Below are 16,496 nucleotides of genomic sequence, written 5' to 3'. Positions count from 1 at the left end.
TCGCTTTGAGCGTGACATTAAGTGGTTGCTCATATTGATGAATGGAAAGATTTACAGCTTTAATGAGCTTTTTGGCATTGTTCGATTTTAGCCTTTATGGTTTTTATGGTTTTACTATCTGGAGCTTCTGTACATAGTGGAACACTGGAACACTAGCAAAGCTAGACATTTAACATAACCAGCCAAAAACAGACATATAAAATGTTTTGCTCAGGAGTTAGTGGCAACAAAAGCTTCAAGAAGAGTTAGTTGATATATTCATATTCTTTCTTCTGCAGTCACACAAGGGAAAACAGTAGTTGGAGACTGTAACATGACCAAAATGATTCTAACTATGTGCAGTTAACTTGTGATCTCATTGGTTTGAAATGGTTGCTCTGAAGAAATAACTCACAGTCTGTTGCAGTCTTACAAACTGATTTTGGTGTGTCAAAGCGACAATAAAATGGCAATAGGATGGAATCAGTCTTCAATAAGTTTGTCATTGAATGGGGTCACGTTGGCAGTTACCTGCAATCTGTTTAAACCATTAACTTTGATAAACTGACAAGAATTGCAAATCTGTTACCAACTAAATGCACAAAAATTCCCATTAAACAGAAATTCACATTAACTACTTACATTTAGAGTCTAGACAGAACGTCATAGATTTGAAACAAGAATTCATAAATTGTTCCACAAATAGTAATGTAGTTGCTGCAGGGTAGCAATTTAACTACAATATGCGCACAGCAACCTTGCGATTATATAGTGATATAACCAGAACACAACCTGTTTAATCGAGTCCTTTATTGCAAAGACATGCATTACAGATGGGTTGTGCTTATCAGCGCAGACTGACTCAGATTGACTGCGACGTATAAATTAGATGGCAGTTATTTGCAAACCTTGGCTAATCTGTCTTAGAGGGATTTCAGTCAATCTGAGTCAGACAGGTTGCCTCCCACTCCTGGCTCGTATTTAAAAGTGGTCACTCTGAGGTTGATGGTTGCATCACCAACATCTGGGCAACCAGTTATTAGCTGCAAGGACTTGCAGTGAGCCTCCAACAGCATAAAACACCAAAACAACTACCAATTTTTGCTAAATTGCAAGAAGGCTATTGTGCTGCTTCTACTGTAGCGTGACTAAGGCTTACATTAGTCACAATCCTAAATTAATGCAAAGTATCTTTTTCTGTTCAGCAACATACTTGCTGTAGACTTAGTTTTTAGACGGTAAATTCCACTTTATCAGCTTTATTTACAGTAATAGCATTTTCTCTAAACCCTAGAATATTTAAGATAGCAGAAAGCTAGCTACTAGCCAATTCTGAAAGTCGAATATTATGTATTAAATAGCCATGAAGTTGCTAAAAAAAATAAAAGAATATAATGTAAATAAAAGCTTTATGTTCAGAGACATGTATCCACACAATTAATAAACCTAATTTTTCTTCCAGTTAGGTCATTTTGTTCTCATACCGACTTGCTAATATGGTAACTAGATTAGCAGAGCTAACTAAATAGCAACAGTCCCAGTTAAATTGTGCTTGTTATAGAGTTGCTAGCTTCAAGCGTCTAAAACAAGGAGGGTCAGTCTCTTTATTTTTTATGCTTATTAAAAAACATATTTTGTCATTAGGAGCAACTACACTAAAGACACTGCAAAAAGAATATAAGTTTCTGACTCCGTGCTGTCTGTCCCATATGTTCTAGGCTGATGTGACACATGACAGGGTGGTGAAGCGAGAAGAGGGGGAGAAACTGGCAAAGGTGAGCTTTCTATAACACACACTTGTGCCTATACACATAGCACACATAATGTTTGACACATGTAACAAGAATAAAAAATACTTATTATACTTAATCCGCTCATGCAGCAAAGTTGACCCTGAAATTCTCTTCCCCTCCCCCCACCCCATATGGCTTGTGCGTCTTGATTAGTGTGTGCAATTATGTATTCATACAGGCACATAATGTTGTTATTGTTTGGAATAAATGACGGGGACTTGCTAACTTAATTTTCCAGGCCGTTTCGCTCAGATAAGCTCTGAGAGGCGTGTTAGAGAAGGCTAAATATGAAGTGGTATGGAGTAGTGTGGCAGACGCACAGCAGCTGTCAAGGTAACAAACTCAGCAGGAATATTGAGATATTCACACGTACACGGAATGAGGTTGCTTCACCTGGGAGCATCTCTCATCGACCACATTCTGCGTTCTCGCTCTTTTTCCAAATTACAACAAAATGAGGAGAAAATTAGTTTTGAAAGCCAGGCACCTCAGTAGCCATCACAAGTATTTTTGAAATATTAGTATTGATCATCAACCCTCTCATCCCTCCCCAGGTGTCATAAACCCCTCTGCACGAATATGCTTCCAATCTTAAGTAATCATAAGTCTAATTTTTCTGCAATTTAGGTCGTTATGTCCTCACAGTAAAAGACAGACGAGTGGCACGGCCACACACACACCTGACAAGATATGTTTCTGTATGCAGGAATTTGGAGTGCCGTTTATGGAGACAAGTGCAAAATCTGGACTGAATGTCGAGCTGGCGTTCACTGCTGTGGCCAGGTGAGTCTCAGCACAACAGCGCAAATATTAGATGCCAGAGGGAGATTAGACGTGATCATAAAGCAAGCATATGCAACTTAAGGAGTAACTTTTGCTCATTTGACTACACTAAGTGGTTTTCCATTTTAAGTTTTGCCCAAATTTGGCTGATTTAGAAAGCTTTTGCTGTGTAACTGATGTTACTGAGTTACTTTGGCTTTTTTCAGTCTGCTCTTAATAGCACCACGTTTAGCTCCACTTCTACCCAAAGCACTTAGACCTTTTAGACCCAGGATTTTTTTTTAATGCAAGCGAGTAAGACCTTTTGTTGTATCACTTTCCACCTGATTCTAAAGATGGACAAAAATGATTTATTTATGAAAAGGTGACACCTTTTTAACATCACATGTCAGTGTGTGACCATACAAGAAAATACTACAGTCTGCCAAGTGCCATTTAGTCTTAAAAGCAAACAGCTTTTTCATGTAAAGAATGGAACATGATTTAAGTCATATGTTAGAAATTGGGCAATTGAGACTATGGTTGAAAAGATGTGAGCAGTAGCAGCAAAATAGATTCAAAATGCCTGAAATGCTAGACATAAAGTAAATGGATTTTTACAAGCTACTGCTAAGATTGATCACAGTATAACTAAATTGGTAAAACGACTGAAATAAAAGGGCACTTATTCTACTCTTATTGAGCAATCATGATCAGTTTTTAAAACTGACCGATTGAAATGAAACACGATCATGTTTTTTGGCCAATCAGATACAGTGTTACAGTGTCTAATTTTAAAGGCCGTCCCTACAAATTAGGGTAAGATAAATTTTAATTTTCAATTTACAGAAACTGTATAAAGAGATTTCAAGTGCAAATGTGTTATTAGCACCTGTAACGTATCAAAATAAATTGCTTAAAGTTGGATCGTGGGACTAGTTAGCTAACTAATTTATGATTCGCAGCTGTAATTCAGAGGTTTCCAAATTACAGGTCAGCATCATCTATCTTCATTCCCAGAGTGTAAGCAGATATACTGTCCCTGTCCCGGGGTGGCTGTAGCTCAGGAGGTAGAGCAGGTCATCTACTGATCAGAAGTTAGAGTGGAAAAGCACTATATAAGAATCAGTCCATTTAACAATCCACAGGGCTTTACTCCATCAGTTTTTGTTGGGTTCCAGCTTTGATTCGAGTCCAGCTGTGGTGATATCAGTTGATTGTACATGATTTGGAATCCTGTGTATATAAGATCCCATAGATGGATGTCAGAGCACAAACCTAGGTCATCAAGTCCGAGGAATTCTCTGTACAAACCTGAGACAGGATTGCATCGAGGCACCGATTTGGGGAATGGTATCAAAACATTTCTGCAACGCTAAAGGTCCCAATGAGCACAGTGCCCTTTATCTTTCGTAAATGGAAGAAGTTTGGAAGTTTCAAATAGGCCATTAATGTTAGAAAATATGGAACAAATGAAACGCTGTTGTTACAGCCTGGCTCAAAATCTGCAACGTAAATATGGAGACTAACACATTTTAAAACGATGAGGTTTTATTTTAAATATATAATATGTTAGCTAACATAGTTGGTTCCACTTAGACAAAGACTGGTGTGCCTCCTCAAAAGCCTGCCAACAGCTGAATGCTCTTGCAGTGCGACTACAAAGAGAATAGGGGTTGCAGAGGGCGTAATGCTGATAATACTTTCTGGATGCACTGCATCCCAAAAAGAACGCAGTTCTTAAGTTAAAGAGGGGGGTCCAGCCCCGTACTAGGAAGATGTAACTAATGAAACAGGCAGGGAATGTATGGTGAGTGAATTTGTATAATTACTACTATTTGCGATAATATCAATGGAAGATTCAAAAAGAAATGCTGTCATGCAGTGTACATCTGGACAGATGTATCCACAAGAAGCACTACCTGACAAATGTTGCTCATTTGTTTTATGAAAACATTTTCATGCTATATTTGGAACTAGAAAGCTAAAAAAAGAAATATCTAAAGCGTTTAGACACACAGATACAAATGACATATTCATCTATAAGATCAGATATAACATGAGTGTCTTTTCTCTTAACATGAACTTTAATAGAAATAAAAACGTTGACAATAGTATTTTCATTGTGTTTCTGACAAATGTGTGGTGTCGGACAGTGTGTGGGAGCTGTTTCACATTTATAGTCTTGTTATGGTAACAGACTGGCAGAGAGGGCTGATGCCAAGAATAGAGTAGCACAGTCTGGCACACAATCACACCGCAAACAGAATATGAAATCAAATATTTTCTCGTTGTTGTCTTCCAGCTCATGTGAACACCTTCTCGGTCTTTTCATCCCTCTGCTTCTCTCGTCTCTCTCCGAACCACTCCGTCATCGCTGACTCACCTCATCTCTCATCTCTGCCCTATGTTTTTATTTGTTCCACTTCAGTGGGCCTTTATTTGCACAAAACACAAATTCAAAAGGCAATGAAACCAGTTAATCAAACAGTACATGTTTGGCATTGAGACAGTGCAGGAGTGACATCGACAAATGACCCACTGTCAGAACTGATCTATAGGTTTTCATATAACATTTTTTCCTTTTTGTTATTTATGGCAAAGGCTCCTTCAGCTCTCTTTATTAGTATTACCTAGAGGGGCTTCCAAGTCACTAATCTGATCTATATTTTTTTGTTGGTTTTGTTTCTTTGGAAAGTCAAAAAACTGTAGAGAAATGACACTTGGTGGTCATCTGTAATTCAGTGGTTATGGCATGGCATTTAATAAGAAAACAGTTGTATTTATACAGGGTCAAATCACAATAACAGTTGCCTCAGGGTGCTGGACTGCTAATCTGGGCATTTCCCAGTGGGTCAATGTGTTTGTAGGTCGATGGGTCAATATAATTCTTATTTTATGCTTTGTCGATTATACAGGCCCGCTTGAAGTGCCGGTGCGCACTGGGCCTACCCGCACTGACAACAGCCCATTGGCTCATGTTTTATTACTGACACTGCATTGTCCAATCAAAATGTTTAATGCAGTTCGCCTCACTAAACTATGGAAGCCCGTTTCTGCCACTAAAAGAAAAAAAAGTATCCCTAACTAGAAATTTCGACTTACTTTTCTCAAAATTTTGAGTTAATAAGTCCAAATTTCGAGTTAGTGCTGCCAATCAGTGATCTATACGAATGATGTCATTTCCTTGTTACCCGGAAGCCGAAGCCCTCGGCTACAAATGCCACAGCTAAGCTACCAGTATTACAGCCAGTCATGAATGCACAAATTGCTGAGTATTTTCAGCGTGGCTTCACAAATGATGAAATCCTTGTGTTATTAGCTGAATCACATGGCTTTACTATGAGCAAACGTACTCTCGAAAGCCCCAATTTGTTGCAATCCGGTTTTGAGTGCACATTCCTCTGTCCCATATCCTTCCGGGTAACAAGAAAATGACGTCATTCACAGAGATTACTTATGGGCAGAGCTAACTTTAGCTAACTTTAAGTTACTTTTCTCAAAACTTTGAGTTAATAAGTCGAACTTGAAATTTCCAGTTATGGATACTTTTTTGTGTGTGTGGCGGAAACGGGCTTCCACACTGAACTCTGCACCTTGTGGAGCAAATTTAGTGAGGAAGAAGCGGTTGATAAAGATGGACAAATAAAAGTGAAATGATGGAGCTGAAAAGCTGAGAGAGAATAACAAAGAAACTAAAAATAGATGCAGCCTAATGTCTTCAAATTAACCAGCAGGGCCAACAGTAGTACCAGCAACAACTACTAACAAGCCCTTGCAATCACAGGAGGCGGTGAAGAAGTTCACCAGATATTTTTTCTGGATGAGGTGTTTTTGGCCGGATACTTGAACAGAGTGAAACCACCTCTGTGTAATCCCTAAAACATGAGCGCAGTGCTCCAAAGCTCTGTGGGAGTCAGGGTAGAGCATTATTCAGGAGTGAAGAAGAAAAGAAAAGAGAAGAAAATGAATTTATATATATATATATATGAAAATTAGGTTTACTGCCATTTAACCACTTTTAATGCCTGTTTAGTTCTATATGAGTCTTTATGTCTCTCTGTCTCAGGGAACTGAAGCACAGGACCATGAAGGAACCCGATGAGCCAAAGTTTCAGCTGCAGGAGTACGTCGACAAAGAAATGAGGACCGCTGGCTGCTGCCGCTCATAGACCACATCCTACTTGTGTGTATGTGCGTGTGTATTTGTGCAAGAGCGAGAGAAAGACAGCAGGTGCACTCTCTTACACTATGTAATAAGTTTGAGTTGGTGTACCTGGAAATGGCCTGAAATTCTCAATGTTTATATTTCTCTGCGGCCAATACGCTCTCTCTCCCGACCCACCTTCCCTCTGCGACTGTGAATGTAATATAATTCCTGTCTCCAAGCTTGCACATACACATGCATGTCTGCGCACAGACGCTATGTTTGTAAGCCCGTTTAATCCATTCTGTGCCAGTTTCCATGATTGATGTAAATATTTTAAATGTAATTTTAATTTTGTGCTCTGGAAGCTTTGTTGTTTATAGATGCCTGTCTTATTGAAAGAAACTCTACAGACGTAACAAGGCTAAATATTAAATCAGTCTGACTAGAATAACAGAAACCAATTTGTACAAACCACCATTGCACATAATGTAAGCTGTCACTCTGCACTACAGTACATGCTGTTTATGTACAGGATACCATATAATAACAGTTTTAATAACACTGATGTGTCTGTGACCCATTCGAGCTAGCAACCTTTTGTACACAGTTTGACGTTAGAACTGTGTGATATATTACTAACATGAATAAATCTCCAGCGGTGATAAATGTATACAACAACACAATCAGCAAAGGACAGCAGACCTACAATGGGAAATGTATCTTCCTGAGAAATGATGCAGTTGTTCCAGAAAAATCATTTTCTAGATGTTGATCCGTTTTCAGTAAATTAAAGAAAAGGACAAATGCTTTTTGCAACAAAAAACAACTGCGTTTGTGTGAAGTCTGCTGTTAACCTGCATAGCAAAAAGAAAACATTACAAAAAAACAGTTGAATATTGGGTGTGAAAAACGTATTTTCCATATTTCTTCCCCAAACCTTGAACGGGACCTTACATATACAGTATTGTGCAAAAGCCTTGATGCACCCCTCAATTCTTTACATTTTGTTAGGAAAATGTGAAATGGCTGCAGTGATTTATTGAAATGTGCGCAAAGATACATGGAAATATATCAGTACATAAGTCAAAAACAGAGTTTGTGAAATTCCCAGCACCTTAAAGTCAATATTTGATATGACTCTCTTTCTTGTAATTTCTTTAAATAATCTTCTCTAATAGTTCTTCAGGTTTTTTTGAATGACAAAAGTTCTTCTTTGGATGTTGGCTGCCTTTCATTCCCACATTGATGATGCCACACTGCTTCAGTGATGTTGAGGTCCGGGATCTAGGGAGGCCTGTCCATGACTGATAGCATTCTACTGTGTGTTGTTCTGTCCCAGTATGCCTTTACTGCACGGGCAGTGTGTTTGGGATCATTGACATGCTCAAAAACGAAGCTGTTGCCAATCAGACACTTTCCAGATGATCGTGGTACTTTTCTTCATTCTTAATTCATAATTCCACCAGTTTTAACAAGGTCAGCATCAAGCAATGCAATTGTACCTCTATCCTGACCTTCTCCATAGGTATTGATAATGAAATTTCAAATTTGGATTAGGTCTTCTTAAAACCCATTGCCAGTCCTTAAGAATGACTTCTTTACAGCCACCCTTGTTTCTACTAGTGAGTGTAAGTAAGTGCCTGAAGATACAATTTAAAATAAGTTATTTGCTACGTGATGCCTGTTATGTGTAGACAAAACACTAATTCATTCCTTGAGTTTTGGTGCCTTTTTTATCTCTGATTCATAGGTCAGTGATGGGTGGCTTAACAAACCAAAAATCAGTATTTGTCAGAAAATTGTCAGGTACAAGGATGGGACTGAAAATGAGTGAACAAGCAGCCAATGTCCAGAAAAAAATTGGACAGACATTTTGAAACCCGGTTGCTCAAGAACACTTAAAAAATGACAGGAAAGTCTGGCTTCTTGGAATATAAAGAAATGAGGAGTGGCTCAAGACTTTTGTAAAGCTACTGTCAGAACATCTATGAATTAAAATATAGAGATCTGGAATTGGTCCCGTGTAACTCAGACTCCTCTCATGGAGTTTTATGTATCTTTGTATCACATGTCCAAGTCTTCATCAGCCAAAGGAAATGATCACAGCGAAACACCCAACTTAAAAACAATATATAGATTTTGATGTTTTATTCTATTTATTTATGAAAAACTTGGTTGAAAGTTTTAAGCAGAGATTTTCTTTAGAGAGCCTTTCTGATTAGAAGATGCATATTGCTGTTGAGAAAGAAGCTTTTCATTGCCGGTATTTTTTTACACAAAAACACAACATCATGGGGCCAGATGTATAAAACTGAATACTCATGACTAAAGCTGTTTGTATGCAACAAAGAAAGGTTAGGAAAAATGTGCACATTCTTTTTTTGTCAGATATATAAAACTGTGTTGTTGTTGTTTTTCTTCTTTTTTTTGGTTTATTAAAGCTCAATTTTTGCCATTCCTGTTCTTACCAATTAGTGGAAGTACACACTCCCTTGTTATGGTATCATTACAACATGAGCAAACAAGATCTCAGGTTCATGATCAGGATAAAAACTAGTAAGGGAAAGAAGCAGTGGAGGCTATTAACTATATAAATTCAAAGAAAAACACCATGGCAGAAATGCTGTACTACAAGGGCATCAGTTCTTGCAAGAAAAACACATTTATACCGAGCTGTTGTGTTATGTGTTAAGTTTTCCGGACCTTTTTTCCCACACCACCACGTGGGGCTCCGCTCTAATACAAACCATACCACTTTATGTGTGGTGAAAACCGTATACGTGTTTTTTAATGCACACATTCTGTTTATACATCCAGCCCCTGGTTTCATTTTACCACATTGCGCAAAATTTTCAAAGCAAAATAAACTTACAGTAGAGTCGTATAATCTAGAACAGTGAACCGCAGGGGAGTGTTTAAATCTTCGAGGACAGCTTGCTTACGTTTTTTCTATTTTCTCTGCAGTTATTGGTAGAAACCCGTTATTTTTCCAGGTGTTTTATCAAAGATGGTTTCATACAGATTTCTGCCAATGTTGTAAACTCTATCAAGTAGTACTACAAAGCATAAGTAAGGATTTTACAGTGAAGCATACATTTTTAGAATTAATCAGTTCTCATGAATTTATTGTTAACTTGTAATCTGTATACTGTATCTTAACTGAGGTTATTTGTATTGTATCGATCTTTTGTGTTGACTAATAAAGAATCTATCATAAAAATGAATGCATTTTTTGTGGATCTTTAGCTCCATCATCTGGTACTAACCTGTGATTACATTTGCTGTAACCAAATGTTGTTACCTAGGCCAAGGAGGTTATGTTTTTGGTAGCATTTTGTGTATTTGTGCGGGTTTTGTTTTGAATGAATTCTGGTAAAACTTTGTAGGGGTGTAGTGAGGGTGTTAACAATCTATTAAAAATTGGCTTACATCCACCAAAGTCTTTAAGGTAAACTTATTGATTTATTGGTGAAAAAAAATGACCAAAAAAAATGGGGATTACAATTTACATCCAGCTGTTGGGTGCAGCAATCATCAAGGACACAAAAGATGCATCCCAATTCTGGGGCTGCATCCTTCAAAGGTCACATATCGAAGGGCAATTACGTCACAGTGAGGCGACGAAGTTTGTCCCAATTTGAAGGCTCCTGCAAATACGGCCCACAAACGCGGCCTCCTTTTCCCCAGATTTACGCTATGTCCACACCTACACGGGTATTTTTGAAAACGCAGCTGTTTCTATGCGTTTGGGCTTTTTGTCCACACGTAAACGGCGTTTTCAGTCACTGAAAACGGAGATTTCTAAAAACGCCTGCCAGGGTGGATATTTTCGAAAACTCCGTTTTTGCATTTACGTGTGGACGAGGAAAACGGAGAAAACGCAGCGTCATAGGTGTGCGCCTTTTTTGACGTCACACTGTGCGCCACGTTATTGTTTAGGTGAAATGAATTTCTACAATACTGTTACTGTTAATTGTACTCTCTGCTGTGTTTAAATGCTTACATATACACACACAGTTACTGTCCCTCCACACATACAACTCGGTTCTGCTTCTATGCCCCATCTTTGTTTACTATTTCCTACCGAGGCTTCTAGACTTCTGATTGGCCAACATTTCTACACGGTTCGGAGTATATCGCCACCTGTTGTTTTGGCATGTTCCTAGCAGCTTTTTCCTTCATTTCTGCGTTTACGTGTGGACGGGATTATTTTTTAAAACGAAAACGGAAAATCTCCGTTTTCAAAAATACCCGTGTACGTGTGGACGTAACTTTAAAGGATGGTTCGGGTGTATCCTTCATGGCCCAGCTGATTTTTTTCTTCCTGGGTGTCTAGTATAATGGGAAATGGACCCAGTTAGCAGATGATGGAGATACGCACAAGCTGCAGTGAAAAGGTTTTTCTATAGTGGGAAAAACCCAACAATACAGCAACAACAATGGGTCAGAAAAGCAAACTGACAAAAGAGACTCGGGCAATCTATAAAGAGGGAGAGGAACAACAGTCATCGAACAGCATAAGATAAATGGAAGTACAGTTAAGTATACGAAAGAGTGATTTCACTACAGACTCGAGTTTTGGAAGCTGGTGACTGAGGCAGGGCTAGGCACAGGTAGATGATTGGGTGGCTTGATCTGGGTAAGGTGTCCTGGAATGCAGGCGAGGCAGGCTGTTCTATTATTTTCTGTCTGTTGAGGCAATGCTCAAGAAGATGGACATGCAAGGGAAAGTCACTCCTTTGCAGGCAAAAAATGGGACAGTTGAAACAAAAAAAAATATTTATAATAGTAATAGTTGCCTACTGGTGGTGGTCAGAGGGCCCGGTGGCGCCAGTGTCCGGCAGCCTCGCCTCTGTCAGTGCGCCCCAGGGTGGCTACAACGTAGCTTGCCATCACCAGTGTGTGAATGTGTGTGTGAATGGGTGGATGACTGGATATGTAAAACGCTTTGGGGTCCTTAGGGAGTAGTAAAAGCGCTGTATAAATACAGGCCATTTACCATTTATTCAAATATTATGAATTTTTAATAATTAATTATTAAAGTTATTTGTGTGAAAATCTTCTGTTACTTTTTTTTTGTCATCTGCCACTTTTGATTTCCTCTTGTCACAGTCCTGGGTCGGTGACCCAGTGTTTCCTGTTTTACTTTGAAGGTCTGTGTCTCAGGTCAATGTATTCTGTTTTGCTTCCTCCCTGCCTCGTCATGTTTGATTAGTGTCAGAGGGAAGATTCAGAGGGAAATGGATGAAAGAAGAGCAGAGGAAGCACGAGAGTGAATGGACAGGCTATTTGGCTGCATTTTATTTGCATTATTTTTTCCACTACATAAAACAAAAAAATAAAGATTTTACGTGAGAAAGAACACCATTGAAGAAATCTGGATGAAAATATTTGCGGGACGCAAAGAACTACTGTGCAGCTCTTGTTATTGATTTATCAAAAGCCTTTGGCACGGTTGACCATGGTATTTTATGTCAGAGATTCCTGGAAATAGGCCTTTCAGACCAAGCAGTTGGCTGGTTCTTTAGTTAACGTTCAGACCGTAAGCAGTGCGTGCAGCTCAGTGGTCTCTCTTCCAGTTTTTTAAATCTCACTAATGGAGTGCCGCAGAGTTCTGTCCTGGGGCCTACTTTATTTACTGTTTATGTCAATGGTGTGGGACAAAATCTTTTCTTTTTTTCTCAAAGTTCTACAAACAACACCCCATAATGAAAATATGAAAAAGTTTTCTTGAAATTCTTGCAAATTTATTAAAAATAAAAAACAAAAATAGAACATTTGCCTAAGTATTCACAGCCTTTGCTCAATACTTTCTTGAAAAACCTTTGGCAGCAAGTACAGTCAGGTCATTTTGAGTATAATTTTGAGTATAATGCCACAAGCTTAGCACACCCATTTTTCAGCAGTTTCTCCCATTCTTCTTTGCAGAACCTCTCAAGCTATCAAACTGCCATTTTCAGATCTCTCCAGCGATGTTCAGTTGGGTTGAAGTCTTAACCCTTGCCTACTGTCTGAATATTTTCCAGGAAAGGGGAGAAAAAGGTAGGCTTGGATCCATCATTACAAGATCACTAAAACCTCCAAATTGTGATGGTATTTTTTTTCTTGTAATCTGGCAAGGGAAAGAACAGTCCTCATCACATCTAAGATAGTAAAATAATAGTCAAATCATCAAAGAACAAGACCAGTTCAGTGAAAGATCACAATAATAGAAAAAACAACAACTGAATAACACACAGGTCAATAGACCAATTTGAAGTGGACGTCATAGTAACGTCATGCTGAAATAAGCGAAGTATAACCAGTGTGTCTGGTTAACTGGTTAGATTTGTTTACATATTCCACTTTCTGTGTTCCACATATTGCATCCACAGATTTGTTATTTATCTGTCTGCTAAAGTGTATCACACGGTTTGACAAGATTAAAGATCTTTGCCAAAAAATTTTTTTCAGCTCCTAAAAAATCCATGTAGCCTACAATAATAAAATTACTTTAATTAAAAAAAAGAAGCCTTCCAACAGTTCTCATACCCCTGTGTTTCTGTAAATCAATCAATCACAAGCCGACATTTCCCCCCCGACACCAACCATCAGCTTCGTGTAATAAAGTGGGATTTTAAAGGAGGGAGTGATGGACACTGAGCAACATATGACTCAGCACAGAAACGGGCCTCTTTCCTATCACCTCACCCATGAGGTATATATGACCATCCATATGGATTGTTTTGTTTTTGTTTTTTGTTTTTGGGAGGGGTTGCGGGTGGCAAGGCAGTGACTTTTCCCTGCAGGCCATCTTCTTCAGAATTGTCCTGATCACATACAGAATATAAGAGAAGAGAGAAAACCATGGCAACTTCGTTAATCCGTCAATCCAAAACTCTAGTTTTCCACAACAGAACACAAGAGTAACAATACTGCTTGGATATCACAGGTTCTGTACAGCATCAGGGTTAATAAAACTGTACTAAAACAGATTTAGTTTTGTACCTCAGTGCCACAGTGGCCGATTCTTGACCCTGGTAAAGAGGTGATCATTTTCACCTCTTATTCGTATGAATAGAGCTGTCTGCTCTTTGGTCCCTAAAACATATCACAAAAAGACTAATTTGAAAAAATCTGAATTAGCTGTTTGTGAGTGGCATTACATGAAAAACCACAGGACCTGTCATACAAGCTAGTTTACAGGCAATTCTTACAAAGATTATATTTAACCAAAACCTAACAACACAACCATTTTAAGCTTTTAACTTTTGTTCCACCAGATTTTCATATACTTACATCTAAAAGTGTACTGCTCTCCTGCCTTGTCCACCATTGTTATAAAAACAAAATTCTCCTGTTTAGCCCGCAATGAATCCTGGGATAAGGTGGGCCATGAAGGATACACCGCCCAACTGTCTTTCAAATCCAGGGAAAGGTGGATGCGATTGTGGGACGCATTTGGAGGAGCAACAACCAGCCATGTATGTGCACAGAGAGCACATACATCTTGACATCACAAATCCAAGAAGCACATGACAAGTAAGGGGGTGAGAAGTGAGCCGATGTAGACAGAGCCATCTTGCCCAGTGCTTAATCCAGCGCTGGGCCTAGACCCGCCGTCTGACCTCGACCTTGGAGATAAGCTTTCAAAGGCATTTGGAGTCCAGAATGGGGGTGCATAAGTCCAGGATCTATGAAGAGACCTGGAAGTTTCAAACTTCTTCCATTTAACGGATGATGGAGGCCACTGTGCCCACTGGGACCTTCAATGCTGCAGAAATGTTTCTGTACCCTTCTCCAGACCTGTGCCTCGAAACAATCCTGCTTCAGATGGCTACAGACATTTCTTTGAACTTCATACATAGCTTACATAGCCATGTGTTTGGCCTTTCCAAATCATATCCAATCAACTGAATTTACCACAGGTGGACTTCACCTTGTAGAAACATCTGACAGATGATCAATGAAAACAGGATGCACATGAGCTCAATTTGAGTGTAAGGGCAAAGGCTTTGAATACTTCTGTACATGTTATCTTTTTGTTTGATTGACTTTGGAGGAATGTCTGGCACGTATTTCAAGCTGTGAATACATAGCTTATGGGATATAGTTCCTCACCCAGTAAAGGGTTAAAGATGCCTTGCACTTCGTTCTGGTTTATCTCTGATGCTGCTGTCGACACTGATGATGGAGACAATATTAATATACATTGTGTTCTGTTTACTTTTGCCTAAATCAAGTGTTCTCTCCTGCTGTTACTGTGTCCTTAGTTGCAGGTGGAAAATAGGTTTCCATGCATACGTGATCGGCACTGTTTGGTCAGACAGGCTGTGACTCACACTCTGGCTAATAGTTATTCCAATTTCTTTAAAGCATCCCAGTCTGGAACACTATGACAAGGACACACAGAAATATTTTCCCCCCTTCGCTCTTGTTTACTAGATGCGGGGGTGCTTGAAGATGAGCCACTTAAAGCGTGTTGCCCTGACAATATGACCTAAAAAAGTTTTGCCTCATACTATGTCAAGGTGAAATGACCTTAACTAGATAATCTGACTGGCAGGCTTATCTCATAATCATAATAATGGGGTTATTATCTAAAATGGAACCACTATATAACAAAAGGATGAAACAGAACATCTACACATCTTGACACCCAATAACATGAACAAGTGTTCAATAATTACAAGTTGGAATTAAAGCATTAAGGTGTTTTCTTGGTCAAAACCATCAAAACTCTCAAAAAATTAGGAAATATCTTTTATCAAGGTGGAGCACGTTGCAATGCATGTTTTGCTCAGCAGGGGTCGCACTTGTACCACAGATTTGCTCAGTAGACGCATTTATCTTGTATATTACATCTCACAGCCTGTATGTGCACGTTTTTCAGCTGGCAGTAACTCTGATCACCCCTGCACCAAGTCACTCTGTTTCTGTCATTTGGTAATCGTAATGAAGACCAGCATTTTAGAACAACAACAACTGAAATGGGACCTGCATTATTTTCTGATGCAATCACCTTTTTCTGTTTGTTTTGACTGAAATTTAAGACCAGTGCTGCTTCCGTAGTAACGTTGAGAAAATCTACAGCTACAGCCAGAAGATTTTTTAGTGATAGAGTTCTGCATTTGTCTTTTTATCTAAGGCTAACAAGCTTGGTAAGCAGGGGGGAAGCAAAAGACTATGGGTGCATAACATGGACATAGATATTTGCTAATTAGTGCTATATAAGTGCTAAGTAATTCAATTCAATTCAGTTTTATTTATACAGTGCCAAGTCATTTCTGCTGTAAAGTGTTAAATTTAAAAACAGCTCGAGTAATGGCCGTGCAAATGTGAAACTAATACCTGAAGTTTTTTTGTTTATTAATTTTTAGCTTAAATGTAGATAAGAATATGAATAGTGGTTGATTTCTCGGGTTCTGGGCTTCTAAGATGCTTGCGTGTGTCACAACAAAGTCTCTTAGAGTCTATCACTCAAACAATGCTTTACGTTTCTAAAGATTTTTTCCATTTCTTCTAGCTTAAATTGATTCACTATTTTTATTTCCATACATGGGAAAAAAAGAGTAGCAATCACAAGACAAAGGATGTTTCCAGAGGAGGTCATGCTGCCTGAATGTGTGTAAATATGTGCAATGGTGTGAATAAGTAAACAATAGAGAGTCATAGTCATCCCACTTGCTAACAGAGCGCCTCATATGACTTAGCGAAGGCCATCTGTTACACCGGTTGCTCCCCGTATCATTAGCCTTAGCTGAGGGCACCATAACCCTGATGGCTCTTCTGTAGTGGCCACTGCCTCAGTGTGTGCGCTCTCATCCTCCACT

At 38.9% G+C, this 16,496-nt stretch overlaps 1 protein-coding gene and 1 long non-coding RNA gene across 3 annotated transcripts in view; one reads left to right on the top strand and one right to left on the bottom strand.

Annotated features, from left to right (window-relative positions):
- The window catches only part of LOC100694467 (ras-related protein Rab-26), a 112,841-nt gene extending 102,937 nt beyond the window's left edge, over positions 1-9,904 (top strand). For both annotated transcript variants that reach the window (XM_005447990.4, XM_003438677.5), the window contains 3 exons: positions 1,698-1,754; positions 2,479-2,555; positions 6,604-9,904. In XM_005447990.4, coding sequence (XP_005448047.1) covers positions 1,698-1,754; positions 2,479-2,555; positions 6,604-6,706 — 237 coding nt within the window. In that variant the 3' untranslated portion in view covers positions 6,707-9,904. The remainder of the gene's footprint in view (positions 1-1,697; positions 1,755-2,478; positions 2,556-6,603) is intronic.
- Positions 9,905-12,474: 2,570 nt separating this feature from the next.
- LOC109203157 (uncharacterized) lies at positions 12,475-14,553 on the bottom strand. The gene is made up of 3 exons (XR_002063080.2): positions 13,963-14,553; positions 13,672-13,764; positions 12,475-13,493 (listed from the first exon to the last, which is right to left on the bottom strand). It is a non-coding gene; the product is annotated as an uncharacterized LOC109203157 (long non-coding RNA).
- Positions 14,554-16,496: the final 1,943 nt, after the last annotated feature.

The sequence above is a fragment of the Oreochromis niloticus genome, linkage group LG8 (genome assembly GCF_001858045.2).
Source record: "Oreochromis niloticus isolate F11D_XX linkage group LG8, O_niloticus_UMD_NMBU, whole genome shotgun sequence".
In the NCBI taxonomy this organism is placed as follows: domain Eukaryota; kingdom Metazoa; phylum Chordata; class Actinopteri; order Cichliformes; family Cichlidae; genus Oreochromis; species Oreochromis niloticus.
This window is presented reverse-complemented; position numbering and strand designations above follow the sequence as displayed.